Source organism: Pteropus alecto, unplaced genomic scaffold, assembly GCF_000325575.1.
Source record: "Pteropus alecto unplaced genomic scaffold, ASM32557v1 scaffold33, whole genome shotgun sequence".
NCBI lineage: Eukaryota > Metazoa > Chordata > Mammalia > Chiroptera > Pteropodidae > Pteropus > Pteropus alecto.
The window spans coordinates 802,166-819,628 of NW_006435762.1; the positions used below are offsets into that span (position 1 = coordinate 802,166).

General features: G+C 34.3%; 1 protein-coding gene across 1 annotated transcript in view; it reads right to left on the bottom strand.

Moving 5' to 3' along the window:
• Positions 1 to 15,638, bottom strand: part of ZBBX (zinc finger B-box domain containing) — a 94,680-nt gene extending 79,042 nt beyond the window's left edge. The window contains exons 1-4 of the mRNA XM_006910801.2: positions 15,576 to 15,638; positions 9,320 to 9,436; positions 5,191 to 5,304; positions 2,762 to 2,852 (exon numbers count right to left, since the gene is read on the bottom strand). Coding sequence (XP_006910863.1) covers positions 2,762 to 2,852; positions 5,191 to 5,304; positions 9,320 to 9,387 — 273 coding nt within the window. The 5' untranslated portion in view covers positions 9,388 to 9,436; positions 15,576 to 15,638. The remainder of the gene's footprint in view (positions 1 to 2,761; positions 2,853 to 5,190; positions 5,305 to 9,319; positions 9,437 to 15,575) is intronic.
• Positions 15,639 to 17,463: the final 1,825 nt, after the last annotated feature.

A 17,463-nucleotide genomic window follows, 5' to 3' on the forward strand; every position in this document is an offset into this window, starting at 1 on the left:
AAAAACAAAAAAAAAAAGAAGCCTCTCAGTGATAATAACTAAAAATGTCTAGGGGGAAATTGTCCCCTATGGAGAAACACTGTACTCAAAACATTTTCCTCTACACAGTGTATCAGACAATGCTGACTTCATATTTTCTAAAAATATCCTTCTTTACTTCTTTTATGAAATTACCTTACTTTGATTCTACTCTTACCATTCTTTCTCTTCTCAGGCTCCCTTTACCTCAAAGCTGGCAAAGTACCTTAGAACCAGCATGAAAAGCTTTTCTTCCAAATCTTGGCCCTGACACTTGACCTTGAGCAAGTTATTTAACTCATTTGATGTAAAATTACTTCATCTGTGGAACTGGAATACTAAAAGGTGCCTTTTAAAAGTGTTGTAAATACTTAATGAAATAAAATAAGAACAGCAGCTTATACTGTTGACTAGTATAAAACAGATAGTGAGTAAATATTAAAGTTCTATGTGCCTCCATATTCCTTGAGTTTTATCCTTCACAGCTGCCTTTCCTGAACTTTTTTCTTTATACCTTTCTTCTCCTTTTTATAAATTCTTATCAAGTTCATTTACTCTCTCAGCTTCAACTAACACGAGAATTCAAATAAAACTCTCCTTGGAATTTGCTAAGAGGGTAGAACTTATATGTTCTCATACATACAACAGAAATATGTGAGGTAATGTATGTGTTAATTAACTCCATGTGGGAGGATCCTTTCACAATGTATACATTATCAAATCATTTTGTCCACTCTTTTACAATTTTGTCAATTATATCTCAGTAAAGCTGGGAAAAACAAAAAGAAAGGAAGAAAAGAAAGAGGATGGAAGGAAGGGAGGGAGGCAGAGAGGAAGAGAGGGAGGAAAGGAGAGAGGTCTAAATCTATACCCCGGAACTTTTTTTCTAACTTCCTTCTTTATTCTATCTCTTAGTCAATCAGGCCTGAAATATTAGTTATATATTTGACTTCCTCCTTTTGTTTCTGTTTTCCAGTTCCATATTTTCCGTTATATTTCTTCTGTTACATTCTAATTCAAACTCTTCTCATCTGACCTCTAGATTATTTTAATAGTCTTCTAAATAGTCCCCCTGTTTCTAGACCAGTGGCCTCCAAAGCTGCATGTATGCATGCCCTGAGTTCAAAGAAAGGCCAGAGAGTGCAAAAGAAATAACTATTAGTGTTTATAGTATCCTTGATTAATTTCCATACTTTGTTTTATGATGCATGTGATAGATTAGTAAACAAGTATATATATAAATTCTATTTGTAAATAAATAAAGAGTTCATGGGTAGAAAATCTATGCTCAAAATAAATTATTGATATTTATTGATATGATAGTTTGGATAGTATTCGCTCTATATTCATTAACTCCAAATGTACCAGATATTTGAACAAAATCGAACATCATAAGTCATCATCTTAGTCTTGCTATGCTCCTGCTCCAAAGCTGTCAGGGAATTCCATTCACCCAATGAAAAACTCGAGACTCCTGAATCTGGTATTCAGGGCCTTCCCTCCAGACCTAGTTTGCCTTCTACATCACCTTCCACATCTCCCCAAGCCCCCAAGTTTTCATCCTCCTACTCAATTATGAGGTTTGTGGGGACTGATATTATGATTTTTTCATTTATTTTTCCTTACAAATACTTCTAGTAGACTCTTAAATATTTGTAGAACTAAACCATTATTTCCAAAGCACAGACGGTTTATCTACTAAATAGTTATGGCAAAAATTACATACTGACTTTTTTATAAATATTTTCATATATGCATAACTTTTCACATTAGATTAGGATCTTCTTAAGAATAAGGGTAATTCACTAAATGACAAAGAAGGCACTTAAATGTTATTGAATAAATAAGTCAATAATCACAAGTCAGCATTTTTAATATATTTACAATAACATCTGAAACATGGAACACTATCTCAGAAAATAATAAAAAATAGAAAGTGGTCTATAAAACTTTTAATCCAAAAAATTAAAGAAACATATTTCAGTAAGAGAATGACATTTAAAGAATAAAATGCTTTTTCAAAGCCAAAAAGTTTAGAAGCACCAAGTAAGATGTTTATAGATGCCAAATGCCCATTGAAAGTTTAATGATAGGTATATAAAAAGGAAAAAGCTATATAACTTAAAACTTACAAGGTCACGGATCTTGTACTAAAGAATCCAGAAGCAAAACAGTTTTCTTTAAAGAAAGACACTTATTTAGTTTCAATGGCACATATAATGTAATGTTATATTTCACAATACATAGTAAAGATAAAGCAATTCTATAGCTGGGAAACCTGTAAGTTGATATCTTCACACATGGAATCAACAATATTTGAATAATAATTATTATTTAAGAAGAACATAAACACATTAAACAAATGTGATATAATAAAAATGCAGAATTAAAATCTGTCCTTTGTTACGTCAAATAACAGCTTTCACCTTAACACAGAACTATATAGTTCTATCTCACATACTTGAAACTAGAACTGAACTGAATGGAAAAAATTGGCTTAAGACAATTCAGCTTAAGGTGAATTTCTAAAAATTAACTTGCAGATGAAAAACAAAAACATACCTGAATAATGAAAGTTGTATATAACCTATAAAATTTAATTTAATCAAAATCCAATAACATGCAAAGTTGTTAAAATAAGAGTAATAAGTTCTTAAGTATAGAAGGGAATGCAAGATCTGAAAAAATAATTTATATCTTCTTGCTTAGCAAATCATCTGAGAATCAAATAGTATTTTCTTACCTTAATAACATTTCCTTTATTTTGTGACATTAGATGTGATTGATTATCCAATTTGCCCACTTTTCCAGATTTCCAGTGATATCCACTTGACCTTCAATACATATAAACAGAAGACAAAATGTAATTACTAAATACATATCTCCTTTTAATGAAAACAAATGTATTTTTCCTGTTTCAGGAAATGGAAATTCAGTTGTTAACATGTAACAGATACAAAATGAAAATGAAATATCAATAATGCCACAATGTCCTCAGTAATTCTAAAATATAGCTCTACCATATTTGGAACTTTTGAGAGGAAATGAATAAAAGTGAAATGTCCAAACAGATGAAGAATGCCACTGTTCAGATATTTATAATGACTACAGTTTTACTGATTTATAGGAAAATTTTATAGATTGTCCTACAGTTTTTAAAGCTAAGGTTCTGTAAATCTAAAGAGAAAAAGGAAGCAAAACAATAACCAAAAATATTCAGCAAATCTACTAAGTGATCAATTCCTTAAGCCTTCCAGCGAGCCTCCACATTGAAAGGTAACAGAGACTACAAGGAAGGCAAACTGTTTAGTTTCATAGTTTAGTTTTCAAAGCATTTTTATTTGAGCCTCACAAATTTTTTTTAAGTCAACAGGGCAGGGAGTCCAATTCCCATTTAAAAAATAATGAGACAAAAACTTGCACAAGGTCACATATAATATATAACAAAGCCAAGATGAGAACACTGCACTTCTAACTTCCTAACCAGTGAGTGGCAGGTTTTCACCTGGCCATGACATTTACTGTCTACATGACCTTAGAATAGCATTTAACTATTCTGAAAATTCAATCAAGCTTTAGAACATTTTTTAAAATTATATGGAAAAGGTTCCTCGGCTAAGGAAAATGCATTCTTGGGGTCTGATTTCAGAAACTCTGATTCACAGACATGTTCGTCATCCGCTGAGAAGTTCAAAGCAGTGAAGGTTGAAAAGTAGAACTGACCATTGGATCATTAAGGGAAGAATAGCAAGATATACAATAAACTTTGTCATCTGGGATAACATACAACACTGAGGTGCCGTAATTAAACCGATGCTTTGGTTATTGAAGAAGATGTGTGTATGTGTCATGAATATTTTCAAAAAGTTAGATTCTAAAGATAAATACTACTGAAACTGTAGTAAACTTTTGAATTTTCTTTAATAGTTCATAAGGTACTTCATAGATATTTGATGATCACCACCTTGAGCACCAAACAAAAGCAAATTTAATATACAAAGAAGCTGGGAATATTTAGTACCAGCAAGAGCACATAAAACATTCACTCCACAGGAGAAAGTTACACGATTTTGAAGCCTGTTTGAAAAACAATTTCTCCAATGTCTACCAAAATGTAAACTATTTATATACTTTGGCCTAAAATTATATAGGTAAAACTTTATCCCATAGATACTCTTGTATATATAAGCAAAAAAATATATACAGAAGCATTTCATAGCAGCATATATTATCACAAAATACTAAAAACTTCATAAAGACCCAAAAAATAAATGCTATTATATCCACACAAAGAAATACTATGTAACCATTAAAAGAATGAGATCAATGGGTGCTGATGTGGCAACAGCACTAAGACAATATTAAGTAAAAAAGTAGAGTCTGAATCAATTCACATATTTCATCGATAACCTCATTTATAAAAACATAAAAGACATGTCAGACACACACACACATTCACACATATATATATATAGGCTTGTACAATGATAAGACATTTGGGGGGCGGAATATTAAAAGTGGTGCTACAAAATGGACTGGAAGGCAGCCTACAGCTAAAAAGAGATAACTATCATTATACAACTATCAGTTCTATTTGACTTTTATCATATATATTTAATAATTCTATAACAAATCCAAATTCTCAGTAAAATTAGTACAGATATGCAAGCATAATATTAGGGTATTCTCATTAATAAAATTTCAGCTAAAGCTCATTCGCTAAAAATATTTCAAACATACTTGAGAGTCTGAATGATTCTTATATATGTACATGTAAACTCCTGACCTCAAAAGTCTTTTAATAAATAAAAATGACTCTAAACATAAACAGGCAATCTCCTGTTGATAGCAATTTTAGGAGAGCAAAGGGCAAATTCTGAATTGCTGTTCTAAGCATTCCAGACTATAAATAGTTCAGAATAACGTAAAAAGAGAAATGAGAAAATGTAAGAGCAAATAAAGTTCAGAGGAAACAAAAGTAACAGTAATTTTTAAAAAGCAGCATGCCTTATATAAGAAATAGAAAAGACAGGGAAAATTTAATATTGCTAATTCTTCAGGAAAAGACAGATTATCCATTCAGGACAGATCTTTATAGGAATGACAGCATATAAAATAGTTCTTTATATAATTTTATTTATTCCTCTGAAATTCTCTAAAAGTGTCACCTACACTCCTTCTTCCTTTTCTTTGCTCCTTGTTGACTGGAATTCTTGTAGTTTCTTCTCCATCTCTTGGTTCTCCAACTCTAATTGTACTTTCTCCATTCTTAGTTCTTGAACATTTCTGAATAAGATTTAAATGCAGAATGGTCATTTGGGGTAAACAAACAAACAAAAACAAGGCAAAGTAATTTTATATCATCTTTTTTTCTTAAGTAAAATTATGAATAATAAATAGCAATGAAGTATTTTAACTACTTCTTTTGTATTTCTTTGATCTATGGTTTCTAAAGTTAGTATCTGCCTTCCTTTAATATTCTTAAAAAAGGTATCTTCATATCTTAGGCTTTTGTTTTTCCTATTATATTGCTAGAGGTTTCAAATTATAATTCACTTTATATGAGAGCAATGTCTTTAACATATGTGCAAATATCTATAACACACCAATAGAAAACAATTGTCATACTTTCTTTTTGTCATACTTTCTAATTGTCCTACTTTCTAATTGTCATACTTTCTTTCCTCTAAGGATTCAAGTAGTTTGAAGCATAATATCTCAAATGACTTTTTTCTGTATAGGTAGAATATACATTTTTGCTAACCAATCACTTTGGAAATGCTCAATAAATTTCTACCTTTATAGGCAAAGGTAGAATCCAAAAAATACGCACAAAAAAAGAGCAGGGCCTGCTTGAGGCTTACTAGAGAGAAAGTACCTATTAAGGGTTTTGGTGTAGACACCATCAAAAGAATTAAATGAGAACTGAGCCAAGCCCTACTTATCATTTCCTCTGAAGGAAAGCCCTAAAAAGAGACCTTTTTGAGGACAGAGCACAGTCCCCTTTATAGATTCTTTTGCAAGAGATTTTGCTCATAATATCTGAAGCTCATCAAGCTTTCGATGCAAGTCATTTTCTTCATTTTACAATTCTAGTCTCCAGTCAGCATTAGTCACTAACTCCTTCTTTCATAGGTCTAAGTCAACTTAGTTCCCTAGCTTTTTATTATCTACTATGAGTTTAATTCTCCTTTTTCATTATTTCATTAGTGGTTTACTATAATCATGTAGTGTGCACTCATGCATGCTATGGCAAGGAACCAAAATAAGAATAATGGAGATCAGAAAAGAGAACTAATTTATAGAGATGGTGAACAGTCACCAAAGAGCAAGTGGGCCAAAGATATGGCCTGAAATAGACACAACTTATGAAGATATACTGAAAGTGATAGGAGACAAAGGCTGTCCAGAGAAACTGGCAAAAATGCTGAGGGAGAGGCAATATTTTCATTATATCTGCTCCACAGAGAATAATTCAGCCCCTACTACACATAAGCATTGTAATAGGTGATAGGATATGAAACCCAGTGGAGATTGCAGTAGAGAGAGGAACACAGAGAAGCACAAAGGTAATTGAAACACAGTATGATGGTGTTATTGGAGCTGTACAGGGAGGTAGGTACCTAAGCACACAGAAAGGCACATACTTGGCCCCTGGAACAGATCCTGGAGAAAGTGAAGTCTGAGCTGAGCCCTGAGGGATGAAAGGACTTAATCAGTTAAAGGGAGGTGGTTACATCAGTGTTCCAGGAAGATGGAAAAGTGTGTGCACGATTAGAAAAGAATGATGTGTGGGCCAAGGAACTAGAAGTTCTGCATGATCAGGCAGAACGTAAGTGCAGGATGGGAAAAGTGGTAGGAAATGGAACTGTTGAGGTAGACAGTGGCAAGATTATGAAGGCCATGATGAGGAACTGGGATTTGTATTCTATGAGCAATAAGAATCATTAAAGGGTTTTAACAGAATTGATCAGGTTTGCATTTTAGAAAGATCGCTCTGTCTGTATAATGAAAAATTAATTAGAGGGTACAAGGCTAGAAGCAAGGCAGCCAGTTAGGAAACTATTTCAGCAATCTTAAAAATAGAGACATTGTGCTGATCTAACTGGATAAAGACATCAGAGAGGAAACTGGAAGCATTTGAGAAATATAAGGAAATAGAATTAATTGGACTAAGTCTGACCAGAAGCAGGCGACTGACTAGGGCAGGAACAAGGCAGAAATCTGAGATAATTCCAAGTTTCTTACTTGAGTGACCAGGAGGCCAGTGATGCTTTTCCTGAACTAGATCACTCTGGGATGGGATGGGGACACAGTACAGAATTAGTGCCTGAGCTGGTCTCTCTGCCCAAGTTCTCAAGGGCCTACACCACCTTCCATGTGGCTTCCACAGGAAGGGTTCAAAAGGACAGATGTGACTGTGTCACTAATTTGCTTAGAAAACTTAATGTTTTTGATGTCTCCACTGTGGCAGAGGAAACAGATGAGACTGGTTAAAAGAACTGGACTAGTGCCCAAGTGGTCAAGTTTATGGTGGGAGTTTATGGGTCTGGAACAAGACAAAGGATTCCTCTTAGGGACAGTCTTGGACACAGAGCCAGAAGGGCAGACAAGGCCACTATGGTTAATCCTGCAGAGATCATGTCAATACAACAAATCCAAGGTCCAGGAACAATCTATTGAAATGGGTTGGGGGCTGGGAAAAAGATAGTGAGGAACTGGAAAACACCATAAAGTCAGACAATGAAAAGACAATTGTTAAGACAATGTCAAATAAAAATAGGCTTGGAACAAGGAAAGGCTGAGAAAAAGAACTCCAGAGCAGTTACCATAGGGTGGATGTTACTGCCCTAGTTTTTATGGGTGGTAGATCAGTTAGATATACAAGACAGGAAAAAGTGATTCCCCCTCAACTCCAAGATAAATTCCAAACTCTTTAGTGTGGTATATAAATTAATTTATTACCTATACAGCCCTGCCTTCCTCTCCAACTTCATTCTATAAAATATAGCCAACTGGATAGGTCTGACAGTCCCCAAACTATATGGTCTCTGTGCCTTTGCCCAAGTTTCACCCAGTAACTATCCTACTAACTATATTTCAGGCAAAGCTTAGAGACCTCCCAACCATACCCCAGAAGTTTGGGCCATGTTTTCATAGCCCCCTGTGCCTTCACATCACATCATGTTTCACACTATATTATAAATGTAATTTTACTTATTTACATCCTTTACAAACTACCTGAGGGCAAAGATCATAATTTCCTGTTTTTATATCCGCCATTCCCCAGCTCAGTATGTAGAACATGTATGTATTTAATAAATGTTTGTTGGATGCATGTTTCTAAGTATATACACACAGACTTGAAACATATTACCAAAATCAAATAATGCATGTCCCCTTCTCTTATTGCATTAAAAAAAAAAAATGGAAAATTGGTAATACTAGCAATTGGATATCTCACCTCTTCTCCAAAAAAAATGGTAAACCTTATCATGATAATGCCATAAAGTTGTATAACATTTCCAATTTACACGATGCTTTTATACACAGTATATCAAACATAAAGGGAGAATTAGGAAAGCTCTGTAGACATTGAATAACCACAGGACTCTTGATCTGGATCAGGGAACTCAGAAACTAAAATTAAAAATCAACCGTCTGTCCCCAACCTATGCTGGCTGGCTCTCTGTGATATTTGAGAGGAAAGCCTTGGGAATTGCCAATGACTCTGTATGACCTCAAAAGCAAACTGTATATTGAACGTTCTGGTACCCTTGCCATGTCATGAAATTCTCAGGATACCCAGAACTGCTTGGCTTTGACTGAATGCATCTACCAGACAACCTAGGACAGAAGGTACTCTTCCTGGGAAAGGTAAATTCAACATAACATCTTTTACTCTGCAAAGTGTGAGGGCAGTTAGTATTTTCTATTCCCAGTCTAAAGGTCACTTACCCTAATAGTCTCCCTAAAATTCAGTTTCTTCAGGATAATTCTGTTGTAATTTTGTCACAAAAGTATTTGTGACTTTCTGTCATATTGTTTTAATAGTTAGTATGCCCAACTTTCATTTATAACTTTTTACTTCAATTCTTATGGCATAAATATTTTTAGTCCTTATATTTTAATATCTTAAAACTACTCTCTTACAGATAAAAATACAGCTGTGAAGAACATGAATATAAGAATTCACAAAATTTGAGTTCAACTCTAAACAGCCACATGTAAAAAGAATACTTTAAATTACAATATACAAAACAATTACTTCTATTTAAGTAATAAAGATGTATACACTTACTTATATTTTAACTTCACAGAATGTCCAGGTTTTCCCCATGGAAGAACTACAAAATCTTTGGTGTTCATGATTACTGTCTTAATATTGTCTAAGAATTATTGTGATTTGTGGAAACTTCTGAAAAAGTAACAAAGACAAAAGAATTATGCTAGAAGTAAAGGAGTTAACTTAAAATTTTGAAATTACATATAACTCAAGAATATTTTAAAAAGAGAAATCATTATGAGGGAAAAGCCTAAATCAAAAGTTAGACAATAAAAAATTATTATATATGTTTAATTACAAGTTATATAACTTGACATACTAAGAGAGTTATAAATATAATACATCTTATGGAAATAAAATTTTACCAATAATTATGTGGCAAAAAAAAACTGTGGAAATATTCAACTGATAGTAAAGAATGCATTCATAAAGGCAAAACACATTCTGGCTCTTTCTATGTTAAGGTTATAAAAATATATATCAGGTATTTGTTCCCATCCAAAAATAACATCTAAGGCTAAACATAGTGAAAAGAAAAGAACCTTCAAGATACAATCCAAACTTAAAAACCTCTTTTTTACATATATGGTAATATAAAATGAGAATTAAGGTATGTAATAATTACCCAAAGGCATTCTAATATCCTCATTTATCAAAGAAAATTTTAATGGTGCTCTTTGCCTAAGATTGGAAATTAGCATATTTAGAAGAATTTTTCAACAAGAAATGAAACAAAAAAGATTTTCTGCTTAACTCCAAGTTAACCAGAAAATTAAATTATTCAGAACACCCTATTTCCTGAGTATCCTAATTATTCATTGTTCTATAATAATTTATTCTGTAATGCTGAATTACTGAATCACATGCAAAACTATTAGACTGTATATGAATAAAAATTTACAAATTCCAAATACCCTTAAAGAAATATGAGGTAATATCATAGTCTTTAGTTTTAAATGCCCAAACCATTTGATACTATTTATTTATATATGTGTTCCTACACGCTCATAACTCCTATAAATATTTATTAAGGCTCTGCTATGTGCAAGGCACTGCGCTGAGAAGCATGAAAGAGTCAAGGCCCAAGGATATTTGTTTTCTGAGTTCACATGGCATAGAGTCAAATAGGATATATAAGATCTATATATAAAAGCTATAAAACAAGGTAGAAATTATAAGGGCCATAAAACTTACTGATGTAATAATAGAAGAAGTGAGAAAAGAGAATTTAAGCTGGCTAACATTTAAAATAGGACTTTAAGGAGAAGCTGGACTTACATATGATGATATGGATTGGATGAACATTCCACACTGTAAGAAAAAACAGCTCTTGAATGGGGACTGATGAGTGGTTCCATCTGGTTGATGTATACATTATATGGAGGGGAAAAAGTAGTCATTAAGTTTAGAAGTGTAGGCTGAAGCCCAATAACGGGTAGCTTTAAATGCCAACTTAAAGATTTTGGAATTTATTCTATTGCTAATGAGAGTCACTGAAAGTTTTAGAGGAAAGAACAGAAAATAAGTCTAGAACCTTTGCTCGAAGACATAAGGAGAGAAGGTATCAGAATAGGAATAACCTAATGAAAGCCTGCTGTGACATTAAAGTCTACACAATCAAATGACTATTCTATCTCATAATTTTAATGATGCAACCACTGATCAAAACATTTTTGGGATGCCTCTTTCGGAACTGCCTGCAGAGTCCATCATACTCCCAATAAATACACAAATCTACTTTGGTGTGCTTCATTTAAAACTACAACTGATATCGTCCAGCAGAATGGATTACTTTGTTCACTCATATCTAGTTCCAAATTATTCTACCTCCAAAAATGAAATCTAGAATGAAAGAGTAGATTTTTACTACCTTGGAGGAAATTGTGAAGGAATTCATTCTCTGAAGATAACTCCAAAATGGAATTTCATAAAATAATTTTCTATTGTAAGCAATGTAATGGTTGCATCATAGGACTAAGTATATTTGTGCCTTCAATCAACAGACATAAATATGGTTGCTCCTTTGCGACCCCTATTATAGGTACTGAACTCATAATGGTAAATAAGACATAGTGTCTTCTCTCAATTCACAATCAAAGGGAAAGTCACACCAACAATGGCAATGCCTTGTGATATTCCAACAGAAGTACATAGTGGGGACATCCAACTCAGATTCATTTCTCAACTACCAAGTCCTGTCTCTCAAAGCTAAACTCAGTGTCAAAGAAAACTAAAGGTACCCCAGGAATAGAAAACTAGGATTGTTTGCTTTTGGAGAGAGAGGATGCATCTATTCCTTCTCTGTAGGTAACTCTTGTGTCTCATTTTTATCAAACAGAGGCAACAAAAGCTACCTTTAAAAAATCTCTAAGATAACCTTGCTTCTATAACATAGAGTCTATATTCTTTTTTTTATCATAATCAGGAAATCCAACTGTTGGACCCTAGTCTACTGTCGATAAGTTATTCATGAAAAGTTATATAATGTTGTCATAACCATTATCATTAAAAAAATAAAAGAACCACCAAAGTTAGTGTGACCAATTAAAATAATTTAAATTGCCTTAATTTTATTTACACATTGAAATATATATATATATATGCATAAAGCTGATCTGACACACAAAGACTGAAATCAAAGAAAAGTCTGTGAATTTCATTAGGTTGAGATGATTCAGATTTATAGCTCTGTTGATAATGTGATTTAACCAATAAATGGTCTTATTCAGGGGGCACTTCACTTCACTGAATGCAATTAGTAAGGCTTCTTCTCAATTAAATGTTTTATCAAGTCACACACGTAAGCCAATTTTCTTGTATGAAGAAAAAAGGAAAATTATAATTGTGAGTCATGCTGTTCTGCCTGTTTCTTTTTGTAAAACCAACAGAGAATTAATCACTTTTCTTGGGACAGCTATATATAACAATGTCAGCAGAAAGAATAGCAAAGCACAAAACTTTAGTCACCTAATGGAACCAGGGAAATACAGATAAAATCCCTATTATGCAGACCTCATACCTCCACCCATCCTTTGGTCACCCAATTTTTTTCTTACAATGAAATACCAAAAGTTCAGTTGTTACTTGGAAAATTTTTTAGTTGCTTGATTAGGCTGTTATCATTTTTCTGTCCCTAACCTTGTTCCTCCCCACCCACCACCCCCCCACACACACACACACAATGTGACCCAAAATTGTCTATGATGGTTTGATGATCTTTCTACAAGTTCTCAGTCTGGGAATGCAACCCAAGCACCAAGGCCTGCTGCCACAGAATAGAAACAAGGAAATTACAATGAGCTACAAATCTAGAAACTCAGAGAATTCATCAAGAGTTGCCCTGGTGTCTTAGAGAATTTACCATCATACAATGAGAAGAATGGGAGGTATGGAGAAACCACTGTCTTCAAGATAGGCCACTTTTTATAACTGAAAACTTATCTAAGGTTAGTCGATTCTTCTAATGACCTAGATCATCTTAGATCTGAAAACTTAAAGGCCAATAAATAAAGATTTTTCTTTACTTTAGGACATATTTTAAGAGTCTAATAAGTAAGCTCTTTCAGATGGATTAGAATATCTACCGTAGTATCTAAAAATCAGAAAACCAAGCAAGAAATGTTAAATGAAAATAAATCTAAATAAAAATAGTAGTTTTAAACTTTTAAAAGAATTGTTCTTTTAATATTTTATCTATCTGATATTATCCTATTCTAAATATACATATTTTAAGTCTTTTTTAAAAATCTAAGGAAAGGACGTATAATACATAATCCCTAGCACAATATCTTGTGTTTGAGTAGCCCCGTAAATAAATGTATGCTATCTTTTCCTAGCACAAGCCCTGAAAGGAACTCAGGTATTGATTTCCAAGTTGCACTCAATCTCTCAGCCAACCTACCTATCTGATAATTAAACACTGCTTCAGGGCACTAAATGGTACCCAAGTCACCCATTTTTTACATTTTATGTGCAGGTTCCCTTGAGAACAACTGAGAAAGTTGCCTTCAGATATCAAGGAAGAGGGCAGTCTTAGAAACTACCTTGAGAAGGGAACAAGGGAATCGTCAAAGGCTCTGCTTTACCCACAGCTCCTCAATTTCATCTATTTTACATAATGAGCCTCTGGGTCAGATTTAATATAAAGAAATTTTTCTATAGCTTAAAAAAAGTTTCAAAGGCACTACAGTAAAACAATGCACAATTATTAAATTTGTATCAACTAAAAATTTTAGATGATTATAAATAGCAATGAAAGTATTAAATTTATAAATTATACCTTTCAGAAACCTAAGTCTTTTCATATATTTAATCTATCCCACCTATTCTCATACAATCCACTATTATTCTAGGTGCTCGTTTGTGAATACCTTAAGAATGGGGAAATTATGGCATCTATCCAAGACTGGTAACAAAGCCAGAAATTAGAATTTTATTCTCAGTCCTGTTAGCTCCTCTTAAGACTTGAAATCTAAATGTGGTTGCTTCTAGATACTTAAAATAATTAATTCATATCATTTAGATTCTTTCCTCTTTCATACTCTTAACCTGTTATAAAAAAAAAATAGAAAAATAACTGTTGCTGACATCAAATGTTTTCTAAATTTTACAGTAATACACTTAAACGCCAATAATAATCTCTTTGGTGTCAGATTGCTCCCATGTAATATGAGGTCAGAAGTTCGTGTCCCTAAATAGTTCCCCATACCCACAGGAAATAAATACCCAGCTGCTCTGCTTGGTACAGAAAATCCTCCATTATGCATCCCAAGCTTCCTGAGCCTTATGCTTTATTTTTCACTTTGCTCGTCATGTTTTATTCTATCCAATGCCCAGTTTGAGGGCCATCTACACCATGAAGATTTCTTCCATCAAAAGCGAACTTCTCCTTCTATAGGAACATTCTGTGTATTACACTCATTTGCCATTACATGCTGTTTTGTGTTATTTTTGTTGCTTTGCTTATATAGGTGTAGTGTCCTCAAATATCTCAAATATTTGAGGCCAATCCTACCATTGATCTTTGAATTCCCAGCAATTAATAAAGGGGCCTAGACATAATGTGCCGCCAATAATAATGTGCTAAGTTTTAAGCATTTAATTTTTTTCTACTGCTTTGAATTTATTGCACAATAAAAAAATTTTTAAACAAACGCATTACCCTCTTTCCTACTTTAACAAATCTTGTTTTCTTTTTTTTCCATATATCCTACCAGACTTTCAACGAATGTACATAGAACACTTCTTCTGTGCCAGGTATTAGGTTAAACACTGAGGAACAAGGTACACCTCACAGATACAGTGCCAATCCTCAGTAAACCTACACTCTGCTGAAGAAAGTAGGAAAAAATTAAAAAGCAAATAAAATAATTGTGGTAAGTATTAAGTGCTTTGAAGGAAATAAAGGACAGAGTTACTTTCAAGTAATTAATTTGTAATACAACTGGCAATATTATGGTAGTTCGGGGCAGGCCTCTATGTAGCCTTCAAGATAAGGTGCTAGAGGGGGGTGAAAGGTTTCGTTTTTTGCTTTTTTTTTTTTTTTTTCCATTTTTTATTAGCATACAGTTTGCATAGTTTTAATCCTGTGAAGCTTCAACTTTATGACTTTTTTTTGAGACTTGATTTGAGATTTGATTCAAACTCTCGATTTGAAAAGTCAGGGTACAAAAGAAATACATAACGACCTGTATATCTGAGCACTTCTAATGCTGATTTGGGAAAGAAGGAAAAAGTTCCACAGTTTCAGATTTCTCAGAAATCTGGCACTCCTCTCTGCGACCTTTGCTTGGGAGGAGTGCACTTACTTCTAGAATGAAGTGGGTGCATGTGGCCGCCCAGGCATAAAGAGGGCTACAAAAAGAGATGTGATAATGTTTTTTCAGGGCACCAAATTTTTCATAAGGCGCAAATAACTTCAGAGGATAAAAGAGGCTGGCATTTGAAAAGGTCAGGTTGTAGAAGCGGTACAATTCTGCAGGCCCGGTTTCCGCTTGGTTCAGGCCTCCATTAGCACTATGGGCCAAGAAGTCTTGTGTTTACAGAAAAGATTTTCAACTCCTTAGGTCAAGGCCGCGTCTTGCAGCCCGCGGGCCCTATACGGTGTCCGGCACATGGCAGGGGCTCGCCAAACACCAGCGAACCCGGCGCCCAGTCTCCTTTCCCGCCAACCCACCCCCCTTCTCTCACCGCCCAGACCCGGCGCTCTGCCTCGGTAGGCCTACTCCGCGGTCTCTCATCTGCCGCTGCCATCCGCAACCAGCCGACCTACCTGGAGACCCCAGCCAGCCGCGTCACCGCCGCGGGCCGCAAGTAGCCGCCCGGAGCTTCCGCCTTGGCTCCTTGGTTACCGCGTTACCTCGGTACCCATAGCAACCAGAACTCTTGGTCCTGGCGCTGTCAGCCCGCAGAGGGAGCAAGAGAGCCCTACCAAGAGATGGGGCGAGGGAAGGAGGGAAAGGTCTGGGAAAGTCAGCAGGCCATGGAAGCTTTCTGCTGAAGTAATACTTGGCTAACTCTTACTGAGCCCCTACTTTATTCCAAGCACTATTCTAGGAGTTTTATTTGTAATATTTAATTCATTCTCATAACAGCCCAATTTATTTCTAAGAATATAAATATAAATTTATATTTTGCAGTCAGTCGGTCAAAAACCTGTTGTGTTTATCCGCATTGAATCTCTCTTGTTACTGGACTTATAATCTCATTGTTATAGTTAAGATACTAACCTTAACTATAACCTTAACCTTGAACCACTATTTTCCACACTAATGTACCTACCAATACTCATTTAAGAACTCATTTAATATTTTTCCTTGGCAGATTCAATTGGACAAGATTATAACCAGCATGGATAAGAAAAGACAATGATAGTCTGTGACCACGACTCTGGACTTTGAAATTAAGGCAGACCTGAGTTTGAGTCCTAGTCTTGCCATAATTCACTGGATGTATGACCTTGAGCAAGTTATAAAACCCAGTTTAATTGGTAACACTACATTTAGTCCATACATGATGTAACATGGAAGAGTAAATGAAACAATGTATATTAAGTCTTCAGCACAAAACTAGGCCCATAGTAGATACTTAATAAATGATTAAAAATGATGGTGGCGGTATGGCTACAGTAGTTGTTATCTTAGTGCTCATGGTATAAATTCACCAAATCTTTTCTTTAAATCTAATACAATGACAAGTTTCAAGTGGATGTATAATACTACTAGAAGTTTCTTGCGCAGGACTGTTTCCCAGATAGCTGTGCTCTTCAAATTACCAAGAAAGGTTATTTTGGGCATGCATCCATTCATTCATTTATGCATTCACTCATTCATTCATTTATTCAATAAATATTTATTGAGACTCCACTGTTGTGAAACTTATATTTTAATGGGGGAGAAAGACAATAAACAAACATAAATATATGTCAAGTGCTTTAAAGACAGCAGAATAGAAAAATAGAAAATAATTAAGAGTTCAAATTTAGGTTAGCTGGTCAGTGAAACCTCAATGCGTGAAGAAAGAAAGACATGGGGCAATCAGGGCAAGGAACATTCCAGACGAAGGACAACAAACAAACCTCACGTCAGTCTGAATCATGAGTGATATTTTACATAAAACCTCTTATCACTTCTGTGCAGCACTTTTTTACTTCAGGAAAGTGCATTTACTGGTGCAATAGTAAAATTAAACTCATAAAAATAACATATATTGTGGCACTTTTCAAAAGTATTAAAAGGACATTATCTTATATTTAGAAAAATATCTTAGCTCATTCAGTTATGCAAAACAAAGCAGAGCCAAAAAATAACCCATGCCATGTTACATAGTAAAATGAAAAATATGAAGGGTTTATCTTTCAGAACCATGATTAGTGACAGAGTAAAATGAAACATACAAAAACAATGACACCTCTAGAGAGGCAATATCTTGAAGCAGAGCGCATTTAACTGACATACCAGCAATTTTGCAAATAGTTTACCACATCTATATCAGAAGCGCAGTATTCCTGAGGGTTTTTGCAAGTTCATGCTTCATTGTGCCACTGAGAAGACAAGATTTGAACGCCAGTTTTCTGAACTAGGAATATTCAATTTAAAGAGATAAAAATTACCCACAAGGAAGGAATCGAGAACACAGACTTATTGAATTCAAGGGATAGC